We start from the raw sequence: 24211 nt of genomic DNA on the forward strand, positions 1-24211 counted from the left end.
TTGAGTATATATAGGCTACTGGCCTCACCTGACATACATATGTGAACACCCTTACAAAAGATGAATTCATCGGACCCAGTACATAGTGACTGAGTGTAATTCAGCACATGTTTATCCAACCGTACAGTCCATGAATATCCAACCGCATATGAGATTACTCTCGTATTCCTAGCTTCGCACATCATATGTGTGTAGCACAGCGGACACAAGTGGAACAGCTGTTATATTCCAACATTTATTCAAAGCCATGGCGATTAATATTGCTGGCGTTGTCGTAGTCGTTATTTTCTACATCATCATCCTCGGCGTTGGGATCATTGCTGGGCGGAAAAAGACAAAGACAAAAACAGCAAATGAAATGTTTGTAGCAAACAGACAGATGGGATTTCTTGTTTCGTTGTTCTCACTAACAGGTAAGTGTTCAAAATGATACTAAAGTGCCGGGCAAAAGAAAATATACACTCATGGTTGGTGGGAAAAAATCAAGCAAACAACAAAAGTTATTCGATGGTGATGCATTTGTAATTTATCATAGTTGTTTTTGAGACCTTAAGTTTACAGTGATTTGTTGACTGCTTTCAACCTAGTAACGTTTTGATAACGTTTGTAATACTTTGGTCAAATACAATTTCAAAGTGTATATTTTCTTTTGCCCAGTGGTTTAGACTCGGGTCACTTTGCAGTCCAAAATGAGATCAAGCGATATATACACTGTGGATATCGCTGCAATGAAATTACATCACAATGCTTTGCAGACCATTGTGACGTCATTGGTTACCATGACGTCACAATCAAATGACATCACTAATGGCTCTGCTACTGAAGACACTGAAGACACTGCTAATTACTGTCTACAAATTGAAAAAGTTGGAAGAATCATGTTGGATGCCTGGGAATTTTTCCACTTTTATCAACACGTGTTGATATATTTGATATCAAAAGACACTCGGGTGAGATTCTCTATATCTCGGAAAGTTGGTTAGCCAGGGATTACTAGCAAAACGGGGTATAAAAATAAAAGCCTAGCTGATATGTTTTAGTTCAATGCCACCAGAGTAAGTCAGAACAAGATTAAAACTGCTAATTACTTACTAACGAAACCTGAGTTTCGACCTGACCAAACCAGAAGCAAGACGACCCGTAAACGGTCTAGCGATACCTGGGGGTGAAGACACATGACTACGTCAAAACGTTTATACGAGACACGCGAACCCCGGAGAGAGAAACCTCTCCAGGTCAACTAAGGGAATGCTATAGACTGGTGACTGGTTTAACGACACAGTTACAGAGAGCAAGTGGTCGAGGATGACATTGGGGTAAACTGAGGTTAGGGTCACTAGGTCAGGGTGACTAACAAAAAGGGTTTATATACCTCAGATCAAAATTTTCTAGGATTGCTAGTTTTACTAGATCTAGCCCTCTCATGGACCTCACTTAACACTAAGGCAGGTGAATGTATTTGACGAGTGTTATGAAGAAGAAAAAAGTGTAACTGTTCATTAAAATGAGGTTACCTCAGACCAAACCCTTCGTATTGACAGATACACTTGTAGATGGATTGATGAATACTATATCTGGAGCGTACCTGAATCAGCTGAGGTTTTCTATAAATACTAATGTAGGTCACGAACAAAGGGTTGCTATTTACAAGGTCCAGGCCCCCTCCTGTACCCCCCTAATGTATCTGAAGAGCGATATAAGGTTAAGTCCAACTATTCATTAAAATGAGGTCCCCTCATCCATCATTGAAATTTTGTAGTGAATTATCTCCTGGACAAGAGTCAACCATATATACTGGGGTACAGAGGCACACACGTTCATTTTTTACATTGTATCTAAATGCGATAACCTATTAGCTGATCTGCGATCGGCAAAAACGCCTTTTTGTCTTTCTTCTGACAAGTAAATAATGACCTTGTACCATAAAACTTACTTTAAAACCATGATTTTATAACACCATACTGTCTGAAATATATATATTTCGTCACTTAAATCCTGCAAAACATTAAATTTCGACAAACAAACATTTAAACACACAGACATTTTTCTACCACCTGACATTTGCGAGATGCGATCTAATACCTGACATGCTTTACAAGCAAAACAATTGAAAGGGTTTGTTTTGACAACAAAGAGAAACTAGATAGCTACACCTATAACGTTATACCTAATCATCATATGTTATTCTTATAATATAAATGGCCGCAGGCTGTGTGCGATTTTAGGTAAATCAGAGCTGGTCGCGATCGTAAGAATGGAGATCGTAAAATGATAAGATTTATGATTTTAAAATCTTTGCAGTAGCTGAATGACAAGTGGTATTGAGGGATTGGAGATTGCGCATGCAACGACTTGTTTGACTGTAAATAAAACATAACGCATCTGTCTTAATCATACATTAATATCTCATTCATAAGTTTCGTGAATGTCAACTGTCTATTCCATCAGCGAGTACACTATTCGTCTGACATTGGCACCACTTCTTGGAGAGACATGTAGACGTTGGCATACTAGTGAACTGCATACGTGGGTTTGGGCAGTTGCGGCGGTCCAGTTGAGTTTTGGGGCCATTGGTATGACTCCAGCCATCAACCGTGATCAGGCTATTACATATACAGACAATAGTTTATTAACGTCTCACTCCTGTACATAAATAAAACAGCTTTGTAATACTTGACATTGATAAAATGTACAGAACCATTCAATAGAATTATGAGAGACGAATTATCACAGAATTTATACATAAATGATATAAAGATGATATAGTAAAAAGTTATCCATATAAAAGATGTTTTCTACGATTAAGAATTAAAAAGCAGACTTTGGCAAGTATAAAACACACACTGGAGTCACTGAAAATTATACATGTACCTCCTGCCTACCATCAATTTATCGTCTTCTTCTTCTTTTTAGGATGGTGGACATTTTTAGGTTATGTGTCACGCTACAGTAGGCATCCGATACGCAGGCAGTTAAAGCACCCATGACAAAATGTATGACACACAGTCGCGCCCTAGTAGGCCCTTTTATAGACGCCTATGACGCTTGCCTATGATGAAGCAGATTTTCCATGGAAACTGCTGGGACATCTGAAAATAAAAGTGAAAACAACCCTTTCCATAACCATAAGAAATCATAACAATAATCATAATAATCAACGATTCCGACTATATCATAAGCATGTGTTTATGAATCACAATCAAACAGGTGTTCGCCAAATGGTGAGCGTATCCTGCACCACTGTTAACACCAATCACAAACACATGCAAAGGCAAGCAAGTTGTTTCCCTAAATGAACACGGAACACATTGGACGAATCAAAATAGGGAATTGCATCGGACATCACATTTGTCACAGATGCGTCAAATGTGGAAATTTAATCCACGTGGCTACCATAATACGTTTTGAAAGCTTTCCCGAGGGCTTGAATGTAAAAACAACTTTTTAGCAAGACTCATAGGACGCTCATTAACATCTTCGTAGAAAGAACATGCACAATTATACAGGATATGTCGTGAAATATACCTAAGGCTTGGGCTGATGGATTTTGCTCGACATAAAGGGAAAGTGACTTTTGAAAGATTAAAGTAATCCCTCTTGTCGAACGGTCTTGTGGATAGTCGTTTATCACTCTGAATCTTTTTGCAAATGGACATCGGGGAAACGACAAAGGAACCAGATGATCATGAGGCGGGAACAGAACATATGTTCTTGAACTATTGCGAGAAACACACAAAGACATGTCATTCACTCCACTGTGGGAACTGGAAAATTATATTAATTAACATCATGTCGTTTTCGTGTGGGACACTGCATGCGTAGCTGTCATCACGTAACTGCTAAAGATTGGAGAGGGAATGTAAACGTTATGCCACATAAATATGTGTCACTTCGTATTCACATTGGCTTCTCGTGTCGTATCCACGTCAATATGTCTCCTATCAGGCAATAGTAGTGTTCATATACATATTGCTCTCCACGACGTTTTGAAAAAAATTGTATTGTCGTACAATACTAGTTGTACGATAAAAAACAACAGCTTTTGACTTCAAATTTGAATAACTGAATAATAAGGATCATTAATGTAATCAATGGTGTTTTTATACACAAGCATTACAAACTTTTGACCGGCATGAACTGAAGCGGAGGCAGCCTCGTCATGAACTGAAGATACGACTGTACGGTAAATATAACATCATCTGATACTCGCTCGAACTATTCAGGGGGTCTTGAGCCCCTGGTTCTATTCGTACACTTTTGTGTCATAATAGTTGCCATTCTCAGTCCCACATGTGCGTGACGTACACGTCTTTACCTGTTAACATGCCTCAACACACATGTTAAAACGCATCAGGATTAAAGTCGACTCCAGTATCTCGGTATTTGACATATTTACAATGAATTTTTAAAAAGAGGCTCTTACAATAATTATTTTGAAATTCAGTTATCTCTTTCCTACTTTCGATGGTTCAGTTCGGACATAAGTGTGTTATGTCACAGTAGCCAGTGGTTGCGTCACACAGGTCACGTGATGAGGAATGCGTTCGTTCGACGTTGGCAAGTCGAGGATCATGATATATATGGTATCCAGAATCAAAATAGTGAAGTGAGACGTGCGTCGTTCTAAGTTAAGTCTCTCAAATAAAAATTCTTCATGAAGTCCAAACATTTATAAGTTTGTGTCAGACCGCCTCCGTTGTCTAGTGGTAGGCAGGGTAACAACAAATACCAGCTTTTAACGTCTTTGGTAGGACGCGACCGGGGATCGAACCCTTGACCTTCCGCTCGGGCGGACGCTCTACCGCTAGACCGAAAACTAATCGATATTCTAAAATTCCAATAGATGTATGTACCCTACTCGCACATACACAGATACCGACCAGATGAGTTGACAGACAATTAAGCGGGCTGCGACCGATTAACACCTGGGTCAATTAACTCAACACTCTAATGCATGAAGAACCTCGGCTGGGTAAAAATAACGGGAAATAAACACAGAGGACCTATCCCTACAATAAGTCACTTAGACTACAAAATAGACGATTACGTCTAAATATCAATTAGTCTTAATCGACTAAAGTTTCAGTCACTTTGACTGCACAAGCAAATACTAAAATTTCCACAATGCTAGACAATCACGGGTAGGTTGGTTATCCACGGATTACTACAAAAAACGGAGTATTGCAAATACTAGTCACTAAGTGCCTAGACTATCACGGGAGGGTTGGTTATCCACGGATTTAACCAGAATCTCGACCGAACCATGCCAGGTCCCAAAAACCACTTACTGAAGAAACCTGACCACTCCAGTAGTGAGACAATCGTGAACGAGTTAACGGAACCTGGATGATGATGATGGTGATGAAGATGTTGTAGATTTAACGAGCGCTTCCGGTTTTGCCGATTTCGCACTCGGGGCACACCTAGAAACATATGAAGGAATGATTCAAAAATGTTAATTTGCACATTTAAAATATGCAGCCCCACCCCACCCCAAAAAAAATTCCCTTGACAGGGTACCGGTGAAGGTTTAGAAATGGATATAAGCGATTACTCAATAATAATGGGGGTACAGTAAACTACGGTTATAACGAACACGCTTATAACGAACTGACGGATATAACGAACTTACTTTTTGGCCCCGACTACTTGCTGTAGTCATGCTGTATATGTACTTATAATGAACTACGGTTATAACGAACTAAAATTAGTATTCCCATTGAGTTCGTTATAACCGTTAGTCCAGTAATTAAAAGGACCAGGTTCAACAAAATTGACGGAAAAGGTTTATTGCTGGATCTTGGTGCCTTGGCACCTATACATTAAAATAAAAAATAGTTTACCAAAATCGGACATGGGGAACCATCCGAAAATAGGTCAAATCCAAGATGGCCGCCAACAAAAGTAATAATAGTCATAAACGTGGAACCAATAACAAAAAAAACATTTATGATGAGTGTATCTATATTAGCTTGCCAGGATAAATGCAAAAGAATGTATATTTAACAATTTTGAAAGGAAAATTCACATAGAAATTTAAAATAATGCTTCAAAATGACGAAAAAGTACATAAATTTGTTAATATCAGTAATTCTTGCAGAACATGAACCGATTTATTATAATGTTGACGTTTTGCATATAAAATCATGCAGTTTATTGTCTTCACGTAAATAATCAAGTTAGAAACAAATATAATTGAAAAAACCCAAAGTATTCCCTTCTTCAAAATGGCGGCCGAGCATACAATATCTTAAAGATAGACCTCAAGAACATAAAGGTATGTATAAGCTATTTTTCTTTTATAGCTAAAATGAAAACTTGTATAATATATAGTTGATTGGCTCTAGAGAGGAATAACTGATGAAAATATGAACAAATATAAATATAAAATTTGAAACAGAGCCTTAAAATTAACATCAACATTTGTTTAAAGGAAAATCAAGGGAGATAATCCAAACTCCGGGAAGCAGTTATTTTTCTCAAATGGTATTAGCTTCTCAGAAACTTTATTAAAAGTTAATTCAGAAGATATAATCAAGACATTTAGCACAAAAATCATTTGCTATAATCGGAAAAGCAACATTTGTATCTGGACACATGTCAACCATATTTCTATCAACTATTACTATTCGCAGGTGACTATTCTCAACTGAAGGTGTCCTATGTAGATCACAGATGGCGACTTGTTTGCTATGTATGGAACCAGTTAACCTGGACAAACCCCAGGATTATGTGAAGTTGATTGCAAAATGCTGCTGTAAATTCGATGCACCAGACATCATATACAACTGTAGCCTGTTGGTACACAGACAGTGTCGAAGTATGCATAAAAATCCAAAGGCAGTCAAAGTAGCTGAAACCTTTTGATCATATGTTAAAGCCTTAAATTTTAAAACTCACTGTTTTCTATGTGGTACTTGTACAAACATCCATATAGAAGTGTACTTCAGCCCTGCGATGGCTCTTCAGTTACTCAACATATGTCTGCAACATACTGTGTCAACAGGCAAGATGATTGGACCAAGATGGTACAGTCAAGTATTGTGCCCATATACAATCTACCAGCTGAAGAAGCTATCCATCACCATGCTTGTGATAAGAATTTTCGGAGAGGGACAAGTATACCTGCAGCTTGTATTGAACATGGGGAGGCTCCACCAAAGAAACGGAGACTTGGTCGACCGAAGTGTATGTCCTAGATGACAGCATTTGAGATTGCCATTTATTACTTGGAAGAGAATGATGATGAAACGATTCCTTTGGACAATTTGCATCACATTATGAAGTCAATGAGTGCACTGAGTGATGATCAACTACACACTACTTCTCAGCTGAAAAGGGAATTCATGAATCACTATGGGAACAAGGTATTCATAACAAATCAGGCAACAACCTAACATTGCATCTCTTACGGCATATGAAAATGTTGCAAAGGTGGACAAATCTGACATGGACAGTTTGATTAAAGTTGGAGGAGGATACATTCATACGCAGGTAGAGAGCATGTCGAAACATGTTGATGTGTATCTCGACAATGAGCAGATGGCATTGATTGACACCAATCTTGATTACCTCCCACATGCATTACTCATCCTCCTTCAAACTATCATCAAGAGCTGAGCTGCGTCATTGGGTCAGGCAATAATGCATTCGAAATGTCCCCATCATTTCTGCCTCCTCGACAAGTTTGACAAAGTATCACACTATAACACATATATGGTCATCGTAATTTAGTGGATATGATAAGCCAACTCGGTTTCAGCTCCTCGTAAATTTAGAAAATTCTCGGTGACCACTCATGGTGTTCACCTAATTAGAGACATTGCAGATACATTCGTGCAATACCAGGCTGGTTATATAGATCATGCCAGCAAAAAGTTTGATGGGACTGGCTCAATCCATACTATGAGCGAGATGGTGAGACGGAGGGTACCAAGAGTTAAGGTGGACTTGGATGATGTTAAAAAAATCAACAGTGTCAAACCATTCTCACAAAGAAATCCAAAGGCAGTGCTGGCGAACATTATCTATTCACCAATTGGTGACTTCTGTCTTGATGAAAAGAATAGCAAACTAGATAGTTTGTGGAGTGCGCCACTTCTATGTGTGTTGACCACTGTGTTCCGGTTGCACGCAATTGCTCCATTCTGACATTCCATACCCCAGGAAGAGCTCTGAGATATTGTTGATTATCAACTTGACACCATGTGACGAATCCTGTGTCAGATCAACGCTGGAGTATATTTCAAAATATGCCAGACGACATGGAATCACACCGGTTATTACAATCGACCAGCAACTTTGGTGAATTGCATACATGATCATCGAATCACGGCCAGCTGAGAGCCCCTTGCATCGAATAGCCCTGGTCTTGGGGGGATTCCATACTTAGATGAGTTTTGTGGGTACAGTTGGGAATCTGATGGCTGGATCTGTGTTAAAGGAGATCATCACTCAAGTATATTCAGAGGGTAGTACAGATCAGATGTTGTCCGGCAAATCTGTGTCACAAGCTGTGCGGGCTCATTTCTTGAGGAACCACTTCTGCAATGCTCTTATCGTGTTGATGGTTATTGTGGTGTTTTTTTTACCAAGGATGAGACCCATCAGAGAATAACTGGAGGCCATCTTTCTTCAGACAAGTACAAAGATCACTGACATCTTCATCCTACAGATGATCCTTGATCCTAATCTCAGCCATTCTTTGCTCTTTGTACATGCATTGTCAGGGACCGACACAACATTGAGGCCATATGGCATAGGGATGGTCTCAGGAATATTCAAAGGTTTTCATGGTGACAGGTGGAAACCATGCAGAAATCGAGCAGGCTGGTAATCAGGCACTTGCAATCCTCTGCGGCTGTATGCCTGGCTTGGATTTGAATTCTGAACGTGTGACAAAATTCACTGAGAAGGTATGTATCAAGCTCAAATTACCTACCCCTTCGACACCTTCCACCGACATCAGATGCTGCCAGATTGCCCAGCCAACGAGTCTGACTCCAAGTGCAGACCTGGCTAGGCAACAATATGGATGCGACAGAATGGGGCTGGACGTTTCACAAGAGCAACAAGGGCACTATATTGAAACCAATCACAAGGCACCAAGCTGTCACTCCTAAATTTCTGTTGAAAATAATCAGATACAATTGCACTGGAAAGTGTGATGAAAACACATGCTCATGCAGAATTATTTTGTCTACAATGTACCTCAGCATGTGGACAATGCAAAGGGATGACATTTTCAAATGGACCAAGTCATGACTTCTCTGACATTACTGAATAATCGTCTCTTCATGTCCAATATATGAGTGCGACTGTCTTGAACTTTAGACATTTAAATTGATAGTAAGTTTGACTTGTAAACTGTAGTATTGCAGGGTTATTCCCTCTTTATAAGCCTGTGTTAAGTATTTTGTAGTCCGATATGGAACAATTGCATTTTTTTCACATTTCGGGCAGCCGTAATTTATTTCTGTGTAAGATTTCACTTTAAAATTGTTAAATATATATTCCCCTGTCTTAATCTTATGAAGTTGATTATAAATAGAGTCATCATCCATTTTTAGATTTTGATTGATTCTTTTTTTTTTACTTTTTCGATTTTCGTTTGTATTGATGGCGGCCATCTTGGATTTGACCTATTTTGGGTGTTTCCCCAAGTCAAATTTTGGTAAACTATTTTTTTTTTTAAAGTAGACCTATCAAGGCAGTGAAATGTGTTAAAAAACCTTTTCCGTCAATTTTGTTGAACCTTCATGAAAAATAAACCTTTAATTACCGGACTACGTAGTTTGCTGTATTTTGGTATAGGGACCTTAATTAGCTGACTGTATTGATGTTAAAGTGTACTTTTCTATTTACGTTTGCTTGTTTTTTCTTATGAGTAAGACATTCAGATCCTGCCGTTTGATTTGGTTTTGATTAGATAATTGCCTAGGTGGTAATAGTTGGAGGAATTAGTGAGGAGTTGCTGAATTGTGGTGATGTGTGTGACCTGGAGGGTCAAGATATAACATCTATCAAGACTTTAAATAGTTAGCGAGCGGACGTCAGAGAAGACAATCTCTCATGTACATATAAATTCCCCTAATGTTTGCAAATAATAATTACAATAACACCCAGTTTCAATACAAGAATAAGGTAGCGAACATATAAGAGAAAACGTACATCTAGTCAATACATGATTTGAGAGTGTCATTAGATCACTAGAGAATGAAATATTCGGGCCACTAACACAGAATATACTGACACTGTAAGATAGCGACCGCCGGACTTTCCCGAGCAGTGCCAGAAATAACGTATGTATGTATATGTATGTGCGTGCGTGCGTGCGTGCGTTCGTGCGTGCTTGCGTGCGTATTAGTGAGTGTATGTGTGTGTATGCACGCGCGCGCGCGTGTGTGTGTAACTATCTGAGTGGGTTGGTGAATGTGTGCGAGGACAACGGCTAAAATGTCCAACTTTTGAAACCTGAAAAACAATGTAATCGCACCATTACATATTTCATTGAAGCCAGAAGCCAGATGAATATTCATTTGTCATCAACCAGAGGACTTACAAATCCCTAATCGTACATTATAAATAAATTTAAATGAAGCATGACAAGATAACGTCTAACTGTATATATCTACATAATGACTTAAGTTTTTTTATTTATGTTGCAGTTTCAATTTTCAGTTACGCATATCCACACATTGTTTTGTGATTTAAGTTACGAGTAAACGACAGCCTGATCCATGCCAGTTGAAATATCCCATATCATTATTTACATTTGCAAAATATTTTGTTAGTAAGTGTTATTGATTAAGCTTCACATTGGATTTCCTGGAAAGTTGTCATTATTTAAAAATTCTTTTGTCAAATATGAGTATTTCAGCACCAAGATTACGTGATTATTCAATTGTAAGGTATACCCGACTGAGGCGTTTTCTTTTAAAATATGAATGTTTATTTTCTCTTTATTGAGAAGCCAGTTTGTCATATTGGACCAGATGGAGTGTACCCTTTGACATTCCCGAACCAGGTTTAAAATCGTTTCTTTATTATCTGAGAATAGCTGCACAGGTCTCTGTCCACGTATCCCTTTTTGATACAGTAAATCACTAAACGGTATAATATTGTAATGTTTGTTTGTAATGTAATGTTTGCTTCGCGGATTACACTTCTAAGCCGTAATTCCTTTTTTTGAAAGTGTTGATTCTTGATAATTTGTTTGGCCATAAGTATTTTATAGAAGTATTAAGAACCTTTCCAGGGTTATGATAAATGAAGTAAATTAAATGATACAATTGGGTAACTAAGTTTCTTCAGCTACTGAATACCTTGTTTCCGACAGCATTGCTTAATAGACTAGATCAGACTTAGATAGTTGAGATAAATAAATTTAATGTTGTATTTCTCCGTGAATTGTAGAAATGAGTGAAAGTGTCCATTTCCGTCAATAAAATTATCAAAAAATCGTATGTTTTTTGTAAACCATGATTGATAGACAACCGTTTTCCCAGATCCATTTATTTTTTCGGTTTATTTCTTCACAGGAATTTGAAACATTTTGTTTGATATTTATCAGTTATTGGTTTGGGTAGGTTTGGAAGAGATGATAATAGGTGGTTAAGTTTGGGTAGGACTTGTGATTTCAGACTATTATTCTTACCAAAAGGTGTTAGGAGTCTTATTGACATCAACGTTTCACATATTGCTTGAACCCGTTTTCGTACTTAATATCCACCACGTCTTCCAGACCAAGACAGATTAATATGTATGCCCAATAATTCGAAAGGTTCCTTGTCCAGCCTAAATTCCATTTCGGGCAGAGTTTAATTTCCGATCTTTTCTTTGACCCTGTCCATATTATTTTGTCTTATCTGTGTTTCTTTTAAACCTAAACAGTACAGAGGCATCGTTTAGAATCACCAAGTGATCAGGTTGAGTGTCTGCATGTTGTGTCCGAAGATACTCAATGTCACCAATTTTTATTCCCTTTATATACTGGTTATTTCTTTTAAGTATTGCTAGCATATCTACGCATACGATGAATATATTAAGGTGATGAGGGATCTCCTTAACGGCATCCTCTTGATATGTCAAATAATGAAGAGCCAAACCCATGCACTTAAACTCCTGATTGTATGCCATTGTAGAAAGTATGTATCCATTGTTTCTCCAAAGCCAACGTAATTCAGTGTTTCGTTTATGAAAGTACAATCGACAGTATCGAATGCTTTTTCAAACTCGATCAACAGTAGTAATTTCAGTATATTGCATAACATCATATATCTGTCTTGTATCTCCAAGCCATGAAACCCTTTTGATCTTCCTCAATTAGTAAATCTAAAACAGATTTTATTATACTTGATATAGCTACAGAAGCAGCCTTATAGAAAACCGATAATAATGATATTGAACGTCAATTGTTAAGGTATTGTTTGGGTTTACTATCTTTAGGTACACATTTTCTGTGTACAAAATTGAGAGATCTTATTAAGTATCTACCTATATCATTCCAGAAGAATTTTAGGAATTCCACAGTAAACACACCCGGTCCCGGACTTTTCCCTTTTTTCAGACATTTTACTGCGATGTCGTCATCATAATTCAGTTCGCCCTCCATTTTGTGAGATAACGCACTAGATAGTTTTGGAAATTTAAATTTACCAAGTAGGGTTCTAACTGAATTCAAAATTCATGACGTCTTATGCCTTCGAGGCCGTAACAATGGTTCTTTTGACACAAAGTAAATGTTAATGTACCGTTGCTTAATCTTGAGTACAAAACAAATACGTCTTAATAATGTGCTCAAAACAAACTATACCCTTCTTTTTTTAGGGATCCTAATTATATATTACGCAACAATTACATATGTAACAGCTTTATGCTGTCATTATCCCACAACACATCACCTATCACCTGCTGTTGTCATTCCACTTTCCCTGCCTAAAAGTGTGTGTTCGGACGATGGCGTCTGGTATACGTGTATATAGGAAACAGTGGATATCAGTAACGTAATAATGTGTTCAAAATGTACAATAAATCTGGACAGGTATTTCAATGAGGATATATGTTTAATGATAACGTTTTACACACTAGTTGACACATGTTTGGCCGGATATAACAATTCTTTAGAATATAAACAAGTCGTTGTTGGAGAAGAGCTTCATGCCAGAAAAGATAGTGAAACTCGTCTCCAACAGACTTCTCTCACTAACCCTCGCCATCGGCCGGTTTCAATAGGCAAATGATGATTCCATGTGCGAAATTTTAAAATCGGTAAGTAGATATTTTGGGGAATTTTGGAATTTTGGTAATTCTTTAAAGTTTTGGTAATATAAACCATTTGAAATTGATATGATACAGTCTCGCCACTGTTGAATCAATTGGTCTTTAAGAATTATCTAGACCTCTTAAAAACAGCTATGAAGTTGAGAAAATAGTCGGGTTTATGAATATTAAATTTTCTGACAGAGCGACATCATTTAGAATTTCTTGTACTGTTACTATCTACTTAAACAATTTTACATTTACATCATGATCTTGTATCAAATGTGAGGTAACTTTGTGGGACCGTTAAAATTCGTTAGCTTGTCATCATCCGTTTAAATACCTTAATATTGAAGGGTTCCCTGCCACGTTCCCAAATAAACCATAAAATTGGGTGTTGAATTCCTCAGACCAGTTGCTATTTTAACAAAAATCAACTGAATTTTCTCTATTATTTTTAAACAACACATTTCGGAACAGTAGAGAAGGATTAGCACATCAAACGCCTTCAATAGACAATCTAATGGTAGGTAGGCGTTTAGCGCTCTTTTTATTAGGCAGAACATTGCTTTTGTCGCGTTTGCTGTTTTACACCAACCACAAATTTTCCACTTCTGTGAAGATTTATACCTAATTATGTATAATAACCATCCATTTCCAGTATCTTTCCCACACACAAAATATTGATTTGGTGAATTTGGCTGGGCCCCCTCTAAAAAATGTTTTTAGTTTTTTTATAGATAGATAATTACGTTTAGCTTCCATTTTAAGCAATATTGGTTAATGAAATCTAATGATTTTTGTAACCCAGATGAGGTATCGCTGAAAAGGACTGTATTGTCTGCATAGAGTAATGCTAAAATTTGTAACCATCCCGTGATCATGTCCTGATATAAAATCCAATAAAATCCCTTCGCATCCATGTTTTGTTAAATGCGGTTCAAGATCATCTAAAAATATTGAAAACAGTAGTTATAGATTCTCGCCCTGTCTGACCCCTGATTGACAAGGGAAATACTCCGAATTGGCATTATTTGATTGTACTATCGATTTAATATTGCTGTACAAATTTTTAACTAAAGTTAGAATTCGGCCCTCAATTCCAGAGTTTTGAATTTTGCACCATAGTCCTACTATCCAGACAGTAACAAATGCCTTTGTAAAATCTATGCACGCACAAATCAAGTTTTTTTTATAGTTTCAAAATATACATAAATGAGAGGATAACTAATATATTGTCCGCAATTTGAAATTGTTTCCTAAATCCCGATTAGGCTGGAGTTAGGATATTATTAGAATCTAGAAATTTCGTCAATCGTTCATTTAGGGTACTGGTAAAAAGTTTTCCGAAACAGTTTAAATTTCCGAATTATTTAAATTGTCTTTATATCTACGTATATTCTTATCCATACATTTCTTTTAATCCTTTGATTCTTGGTGATATGCCAATTTTTTAAACTCTGTTTTTGATTTGTTTTAGACGCTTTTTTGCTAAACTGAATTTCCTTCGAGATCGGAACACAGTTCAACATCATTATCTAACGTGGGATTCAGATTTCCGGAAATTCGTTTATCCGGACAATAGTTGAAAAAACGCAAGTGTCCGGATAAGCGAGGTTTGACTGTAATACGTAAAGCGCTTCGTTTGAAGATAAATTAAAATACGTCTGACTAGGTAACAGATTTCAACATCTTTTATCACATTCAAGGTTAGGTGAGGTATCATGTACGTGTGTGTGTTTGTGTGGCTGCTCGTACCAGTCCAGACTGATGCCGATTTATAGTGCTAGCTCACTGAGATACCATGCCGCAGTATACCCCACTCAGACACAGTATACTGACTCCGAGCCGACCAGTCCTTGTTTAAGCTCCTTAATGCCGAGCGCCAGACAGGGTAAAAACAAGTACCAACTTTTAACGTCATTTGGTATGACGCGGCCGGGGACCGAACTCCGGACCTTCCCCTCTCCGGGCGGACGCTCTACCACTAGACCACGGAGGCGGTCCTTATCACATTCAAACGATAGTAGCATATTACACTTGAAATTATAAACACTACAAAAAGGATTATTTCTCATAATTGATGGTACAGAATGGTATTGAGAAAACTAGGTAAACGCGTAAAAAGAAAAATATTTGTCGATTTCTGTAAATATTTAAGACTTCCATTTTAGTTCAGCTGCCTCACCGACATAAGTAACTCTTTTAACGTGAATCTATTGTTCCAGCCGTGTATTATTTCCCACGAACAATTTCAGCTCGGACATTCATGATGTATCATGGGGTCGGACAACTCCCCGCAATTCATTATCAATAGAGGGGCAATTTCCAACACTCGTCAATATTTAATGATTGAACATTATATTAATGTGCTGATTACATACAAATCTCACCAAGCAAGTTTTATATTTTGCGTGCTTGGAGGTTGGGATTAAGGGAGAATGCAAATGTTTTTTAACTGTTTTTAATAACCTGTGGAGATATTTGAAATGACTGAGCATGGAGAAAGCATCAATTTCGTGATAGATAGACAGGGTAACATTCAACATTCGACTCATTATCTTGGGATCATGTTAACATTTGTCTTTACAGTTTAGAAAAACTGAAAATGAATTAAATAGGAAAGTGAGAGAAGAAATAAGTAGTCAATGGTTTTTATCATATAAAAAACTCTTTGTTATGTTAATACAGTTATGTTAATATACTCTTCTCTTCAAAAAAAGAAACTTGACAGATGTAAAACCACTTTTTGCCAAATATATAAAATAATTACATTAAATGAGAGCCAAATAAGTCAAACAGAAAGATGATGTGTCTATAATTCGCGAAAAACATGCAAAGCACATAAACGAAGCGTTTTGGGATCAATTTTACAGCTTCATCCAAACGCAACCGCCTGTAAAAAACGTGCAGCACAGGATCATGCATTTAGGCATGCAGGCCCCCCTGCTAAATGGGTATAAAAATCGACATCAACGGCTGTTCATACAGTCCTTATAACGACAGTAGAGGCGGTGACAGACTGCCAAGACTGAATGCAGCTCAACGGAACAACCCCATTGGGAGATTACAAACTGGAGCAACTCAGCAAGAAGTGGCCAGGCACGTTGTCGTATCCAGACAGACAATCTCCGCACTGTGGACCCGATACAACAACACCAACAGAGTTGACGACAGACCAAGGTCAGAAAGACCAAGGGTGACAACCCAAGCACAAGATCGATACATCCGGCCGCGACACCTCCGAGACCGCACTACCACAGCCACGTCTACAACCACACATATCCCTGGGGTACGCAGAATATCAGATCAAACGGTACGCAACAGACTCAGGGAGACTGGACATTTTACACGAAGACCTGTTCGACGTCATGTATTGACCCCACGTCATCTAGCGGACCGTCTGCTTTGGTGCCAACAGAGGGTTAGATGGGCACGTGTAAGGTGGAGAAATGTACTGTTTACTGACGAGTCCCGTTTCCTACTCACACGTGCTGATGGGCGCGCACGTGTCTACAGATGTCGGGGTGAACGTTACGCCCCCAACTGTGTGCAGCAGGTTGTCCCATTTGGCGGCGGGAGTGTCATGGTATGGGCCGGAATTCATCACGGTGGTAGGACGCCTCTCGTGCATGTGGCAGGTGCATTGACAGGTGTGCGTTACAGAGACTTGATCCTACAGCCTTACGTTCTTCCTCACGTCAACGTTCATGGAGGACAGTTCCAGCAGGACAACGCTCGACCGCATATTGCACGTGTTTGTCAGGACTTCTTACAGCACAACAACATCCAGACATTACTTTGGTCAGCCCGGTCACCAGATTTGTCCCCGATTGAGCATCTGTGGGACGAGTTGGATCGACGCGTTCGCAGAAGGAATCCACTGCCCCAAACACTTCCGGCGCTTCTTGATGCTCTTCAGCATGAATGGCAGCACATCCAACAGCGTGTTATTGATAACTTGATTGCATCTATGGGTCGTCGGTGTCAAGTGATTGATACACGTGGTGGGCACAACCGATACTGACATTTTCTGTACCCCTGTGACATTAACTGTATCGTGTACGTGTGTCTGTCTAGGATACACGATTAATATTTTGAACATTGTGTACATTGATCTTCAAACAGTGTTTCAATTATGGTTTCTGTGACCTATTTTGAAACAATCGCATTATATTACATTTTGAAAGTCAGTGTCAAGTTTCTTTTTTTTGAAGAGTATACTTGTGTAGAGGAATACCAACTCCCAAACCTTCTCTTACCCTGTAATAGTATATAATGTAAAAATGAAAACAAAGCATTAAACATGCAGCAATGCTTTAGCCAGGCAGCATACTTGAATTTGTTGTGCTTATGTATAGCATAGCATTGGATGAAAAACACTTGTTATTTGTCAGTCAACAACTCAAATCAGTCCAGTAGTGTCTATGTAATGTATTGTTGGACAACGCATGTGCACAGGAAAGCTGTTGTGAAAACCCAGTGAAATGAGAATACCCAGTGTTGTTTTATGGTCTATGCTATTTAATAACTCCGATTTGTATTTTGTTATGCTGAAGATTATTTATTGTCGAATATTTACAATGCTTGGATTTTAGAGCGGTGGAAAGATAAAGGAGAAACTAATGGCATATGTTAGTGCAATACTCAGTAGACCTCAATGAAGTGTTATAAGTAAAGATTTGAGTAGCGACGAAATTCATGTTCTTCTTAGTTGTACGTTTTATTCAGATTTGAGGTATAATTTATAGAAATAAGTAACTGACATGGAACCTGCCTTCCCAGTACTTTCTCCATAGACCAAGTTTTTACATTTAATCAATTATTATATTGTAATACTGATGGTGCCACCATGTTAGTTTTCTCTCTGCGATAGTATGTGTAACTATACATGCTTAGATTTTAAACATTATTATTTTGTGTTGATGTGAATATTTTTTCCGTATGTTTGTGCATAGATGAAGGTATAGATGGATCTGGATATAGATGGACGGATATTATGGAAATGATGTGAGATGAGTGTGTGGTACTGCGTGTGAGGTGGGGTCACGGGAGGATGGGTGGGGGTGGTATATAAGTATGTTATATTTAGTTTGGCATGTATGTTAAATGGATTCCGTGTACGGGTGGTACGTGAGTGTATGTGTGGGCGGCGTGAATGATTTGTGTATATATGTACTAGTATTAGGGACGTATTAAGTGTAAGTGAGGGAGGGGGTGAGTAGGTGGGTGGGGGATGTGTGCGGTACTGGTACAAGCAAACTCCGTACGTTTAGGATTGTTTTTTCTGTGAAAACTATGCCTTGAGCTATATACTTCGGTGTTACCGTTCTGCATTTACAAAATGTAGATGTAGCATTATCTTTAAGAATCGAAACAGGCAGATATATTAATTTAAAGCCTGAAGACAGAGTGTGCTTTGACTGTATATTGAAGATGAAAAACAGGTTTTATTCAAATGCCCATTATACCATTTTCTAAGATATATGGGGAATAACACATCAGCACTACCCTCTCAAAAATAACGTCGTCCAATACGACATTACCAAGTTGCGAACGCAGGTTCCAATCTCCAAAAATGACGTCATGATAGAACAATGTTTTATCGTGAAATACACTACGCTTCGCTTTTCATTGTTCTTTGCGATTTATCGCGTAGCTATAGCTTTGCTATATATCAAATTCAAGGGTGTAAACGTGAAACGGAATTGGCCACTGGACCACTGTTGGCGGATATAGACCAATCCGAGCATAAATTCCGATATTTCTCTATAGAAGCAGATAGAAACATGTTTAGAGCACAATTGGTGTCCATGGGAATGCCTTCTGTTTGTTTTTCAATGCTGTGTTTCATATATATGTCACATACTTCATTCTGGTTATGACGTCGGGATGTCCGATTCTCCTTTCCATTGACATTGTTTTATCTACTTGTATGACAGTTAAACACTTTCACTGACTAAATGGTCGTGCAAAGATAATTCCAAGTGTTATAAATTGACAATGGGGGTTGGTATATGTATTATAATACCATCAAAGTTGCGTATGGGACAAAGCATCTGTATTGAATGTTGTGTCCGTATTAAGTAAGGCTATGTAGTCCTGTAGTCCGTATTGTCGAATAAATTAGTTCACTACTGTGTGGAGTGTTGTGTGGTCGTGATGCAGTTGGATCATATGTATTGTATTTAAACATTTACAGAACCAACTGTACATTAATAGAAATGTGGGTTCAACCTTATGTTGGCATAAATAACTAACAACCAACTGTCCATTCGGGACATATTTTGGATCACTTAAACAATAGAATGACGTTGTCCATTGTTTTAATAACAGTTAATTGTAATTTATCTGTGCGAGACCTACCATAAATGATCGTGTTTACGTATAACTTACCCTTTATTGAAGTAGTGTCCAGCTCACATCGATCATCAGCATCGGTAGAATAATTACAATCATATCACAGTTACACACTAAGTAAATAAAGCGACAAAACCCTTTCCATATCCAAACGAAATCGCTGTATAAAACAGAGTCGATTGTACAATTCCGACTATATCATGAGCATGTGTTTATGAATCGCTATCAAATAGTAATGATTCCAGGTGTTCGCGAAAAGGTGAGCGTATCCTGCCCAACCGGTGACACACGTCACCAACACATGCAAAGGCAAGTCAATTGTTCACCTTAAAATACATGGGAACAAATAGTTCAAGTCAAAATAGGGAATTGCAACAAACATCATTTTTGTCACTGATGCGCCAAATTTGGAAATGTCCTCCACATGTCTACCATAAAACATTTGAAAGCTTTACTGAGGTCTTGAATGTTGTAATCTTGATCAAACAGCTTCTGAGCAAGAGTCGTAAGACGCTCTTTGAAATCTTGTAAGAAGGAGCACGCTCGATTGTATCTCAAAAGTTGCGAAATTTAAACACTAAAATGCCTACGTCTTGCCTAAATGTCTTACTCCCAAAATCTACGGAGATGGCATCAATGAGGAAGTCCAGTATTTCACATATTGTTCTCAGAAAACTTCTGAAGGCATTTGCTTTCATTTTTCAGAAATTGCCCCGAACCTCTGAATATATATATAATTAACTGTATCTGTTTTGTAGTAAAAAAAGTAAAAGTATTGTAACAAAAGCCCCATGGATGTGGAATGAAGTTTTTCCTTAAAGGGGCACTGATCTAACGCAATTCCCCGGGACTGGTTGTTGCCTTTGTTATTGTTTTTTCCCAGTGAGTACCCGGATGTATAGCAGAAATCTAGACTAGTTCGCGACCTCTGCTGCGCCATTCGTAAGCGCATTAGTCACTTTTATTGGTAGTAATAAGGGCGCATGGTCACATTGATCAACAAAATGAAATACAGTTTTCGAGATAATAAGGAAATGTAGGTATCTTTGTGGGTAGCATCGGTAACGGTGACGAAGTTTTGATAAGTCACTTGCTTGGTAATTTTGCGATATTCGTTTACACTATTTCGACTTGCAGCACAAAGTAGATATTTCACCTGAGCATTGCTTTTTATATAGTGTGTATATTTTTTTCTGTCAAAATGTGTAACAAATTTTTAAACGTCTAAATATTCAGTTATTTTACAAAGTGACTGAAAAACATTTCCATCTGTATTATTATGATAACGAATTCCAAACATTTTGATGTTTAATGTCATCACCAAGAGACTGAAAATGTTACGTTGAAAAGTACATTTATATGTTGTTTGGCTTCTAATCCTACATAATAATCTTTTGTGATGTTTGTAGGCCCTTTTGATCGTCTTAATCAATCTGGACAGATTATTTAGTCAAAATGACTGACATATTTACACATTTTATAAATTGCCTGAGAGAATCACATTTCACAAAATGACGGTGATATATACACGCTTACAAAGGAAAAGACCTGTGAAAACAACGTCTATCGCGCATTGAAGAATTTCACAACCAGGACGTAGAGATACAAGAACGAATCGGTTCAAATGAAGGAAAACAAAATGCAAATACCATAATTACAACCTACCAAATTTATGTGTATAAATGTTACGCAGCTTCCTTGTTCGAGGAATGTATCCGTGAATATCCACACAAAGGAACAATATCCCACTCGTCTGCAGCTGTACAAAGAAACATATTCGATGTCACATGTCTCTGTAACAATCAAATATTTAAAAAGGTATATATCGTTTCGGGATATTGTAAGCCTTGTTCGTTTCTCAACTGATCACTTGGATTGTTTCAGCTGTTTCACATAGGTGTCAAGTCTCAAGGGTCGGCTGAGAAAGCCCACGTGACAACTATTTTCATAACGTCCACGGTTCCTAAAAAATCCATTGAGTGATTGATAACAATGATCAACCAATCAACGTATTATCAGTTGACCCTTTGAACAAAGTATGTTGTTTTTACATCGGCACTTCACGCCATGATATGAGTGTATTCCCTTTGTTTTAGTAAACCTAGACATGTAAACACTCACTTTTGACATATCCACTGTGCAAGATAACAGTGATTAATCAATCAACGTATTTTCTGTTAATCCTTTGATGACTAGGTACGATCCGTTGATTTAAAAAAAAAAAGTAAATCAACTAATCATTCATCTCTTGCTGGGCTGCCACGTGCATATTACATAACACACATTTCACCTCACTTCAAACCTGGATTTAGATTGAATAATTACCCCAGACACAATAAATGCCAAATGGGAACCTTTGTCAGGTAATCTAAGTGGTGCTACCACTAATTGTACCTGTAATAAATTCATTAACTGAGCATCAAGTGAATGACGACAAATACACAAGTGTAAGGTTATACGAGAAAACGTGGATGACAACAAGGGAGTATTAATCGTATGATAAACGCAATCCGAAATCCGAAATTGCTTTCACTGCATGGATACTTTTTTGTATTAAACTATAACCATCTGGGGTATTTCCAAATGACGCTTCCGATGAGCTCCGCCGTTCTTTCTGTCTGTTTGTTTAGGCTGAAGAAATTAATTAACTTGCGCCCTTTGTCGAAATCTTTATAGATCACAGTTAACCAATCAGTGTTTATGCAAAAATGCGTAAAACAAATATTGCCTCCAGCCCCCAAGTTTATTTAGCTGTCCTTGCAGATGGTAGCCCAGTCTCTGGTCACGCTCAGTTGCGTTGCGTATCATCCGGGTACTCACGGGAGAAAAAACAATAACAAAGGCAACAACCAGTCCGGGGAATTGCGTTAGATCAGTGCCCCTTTAAGTTTGTCATTTTGGATAGTGGTGTACAAAGTTGAAAAATCAAATGTTTTGACTGAATGGAAGTCAAGCAAGCAAATCCTTTGATTTATTGAAAATCCACTTGGTATAAATTCCATTTGTCTCAAATACGTTCTGTGAATATAAAGAAAGTCCTTCTTTGATTGTATTGAGGATTATGCTCAGTCTTTGATACAGTGATTTGGTGGTACATTTGCTGGACACAGCAATATATCTCTCTTAGTACGGATTTTATGGAGCTTTGGAATCGAGTACAAAAGAGGAATACACATGTCTTCAGATTTTAGAGTCAAGTCAAAAGTAGACCGTATTGATTTATGGTTTTGGCAGATTTCTTCCTCAGTTAACATACTGGCCTTATATGTAGCATTATTTGATATATCTTTTATACAAAGTTCTTTGATCAAACAATTTATGTAGTGATGCTTACATGTAATGGTTACGTTATTTGAGGCCCTGTCAGTGGGAATAACTACAAACTTTTCACATAGGGCGGCCAGACTTTGGATAAGAGCTGGCTGGGACAGAATGGGTAAATTACAATTTCGTTTCTTCTTCTTAATTTTTAGCATTCTACCAATGACAATATCTGGCACTGCCTTAACCCTCTCTGAAAGACGTTCAACAGGTTCCTCTTCTCTTTAGGCCATTTTTTTGGCATATTCTTCGACAGCATCCATAATGACATGTGATGTTGCTGGCGGTATTTTGGTCCATATTTGAACAACTGACGAAGATTGTTATTGTCAACAATAGGGAAGTCACCTGTAATTATATGACCTGCAGGTTGATAGCAGTATGATGAGCCTTGACACCCACAAGTAGTGGAATTAACATCATGAGCTCTGCAACACGTTCCTATAATTGAACAACCTGGATGAAAGTGTGTTCGAAAAGGAAAAGGAAATTGTAGGGGGTTCCTGAAATTTGAAATATTGTGGGACATTTTGGGAAACTTATCTTTGTCTGAGAATGTTACTTAAATCAAATTAAATGTTACGAATTTTTGAAAAGCAATCCTAAAACTAATTCAGTATAAACTTTACTTGTAATAAGATAATGTTTTTCTTCTAAAGTAAATGAAAAAGAAATTGATAAATACCCCCCAAAAAAGAAATAAAAACCTGTAGTTATTTAAGTTCATCACTGGCTGTGCGTTCAGCATATCCCATCTCGAAGCCGCTTGTGACGTGAAAGGTTTATAGACGATTGATTCAAATTATTTGTCCAGGTATAAATGTGGCGTTATACAACAAACAAGTAAGCAAATGGTTAGAATAAACAACAGTAGAAAGTACTTATGTTGTCATTATATATATTTTTAACATATTTCTTGCATTAAGAAATAATGTCAAGCTATGTCTATTCTTCACACCTAGCAACGAATGTTGGCGGAGCATATGTTAACGGCACGGCAGAAATAATCGCATCAAGAGGTCTTCTCTGGACACAGGCTCCAATAGGCTATTGTATTGGACTCTTCATAGGTAAGTTATTTGCACTTACGTTATTAAGAAATTTCTTAATCATGCCATGTACTAACCAAGACATTCACACAGCTGATGCCTTATAACGCCCAATATATGGTAGTAGTTCAAGAAGCGTATTTCAAGATCATTGCATCATATTCCGACGTGCATGCACGTGTATGTGTTTGGCTGATTGTACTAGTCCGGACTAATGCAGG

The 24211-nt window shown here is 37.8% G+C and overlaps 1 protein-coding gene across 1 annotated transcript in view; it reads left to right on the forward strand.

Annotated features, from left to right (window-relative positions):
- Nucleotides 1-247: 247 nt before the first annotated feature.
- The window catches only part of LOC139467987 (high affinity choline transporter 1-like), a 31347-nt gene continuing 7383 nt past the window's right edge, over nt 248-24211 (forward strand). The window contains exons 1-2 of the mRNA XM_071249620.1: nt 248-413; nt 23904-24011. Of these exons, the coding sequence (XP_071105721.1) occupies nt 248-413; nt 23904-24011 (274 nt within the window). The remainder of the gene's footprint in view (nt 414-23903; nt 24012-24211) is intronic.

This window comes from Haliotis cracherodii, unplaced genomic scaffold (genome assembly GCF_022045235.1).
Source record: "Haliotis cracherodii isolate W230 unplaced genomic scaffold, xgHalCrac1.p SCAF_2, whole genome shotgun sequence".
NCBI classification, from domain to species: Eukaryota; Metazoa; Mollusca; class Gastropoda; order Lepetellida; family Haliotidae; genus Haliotis; species Haliotis cracherodii.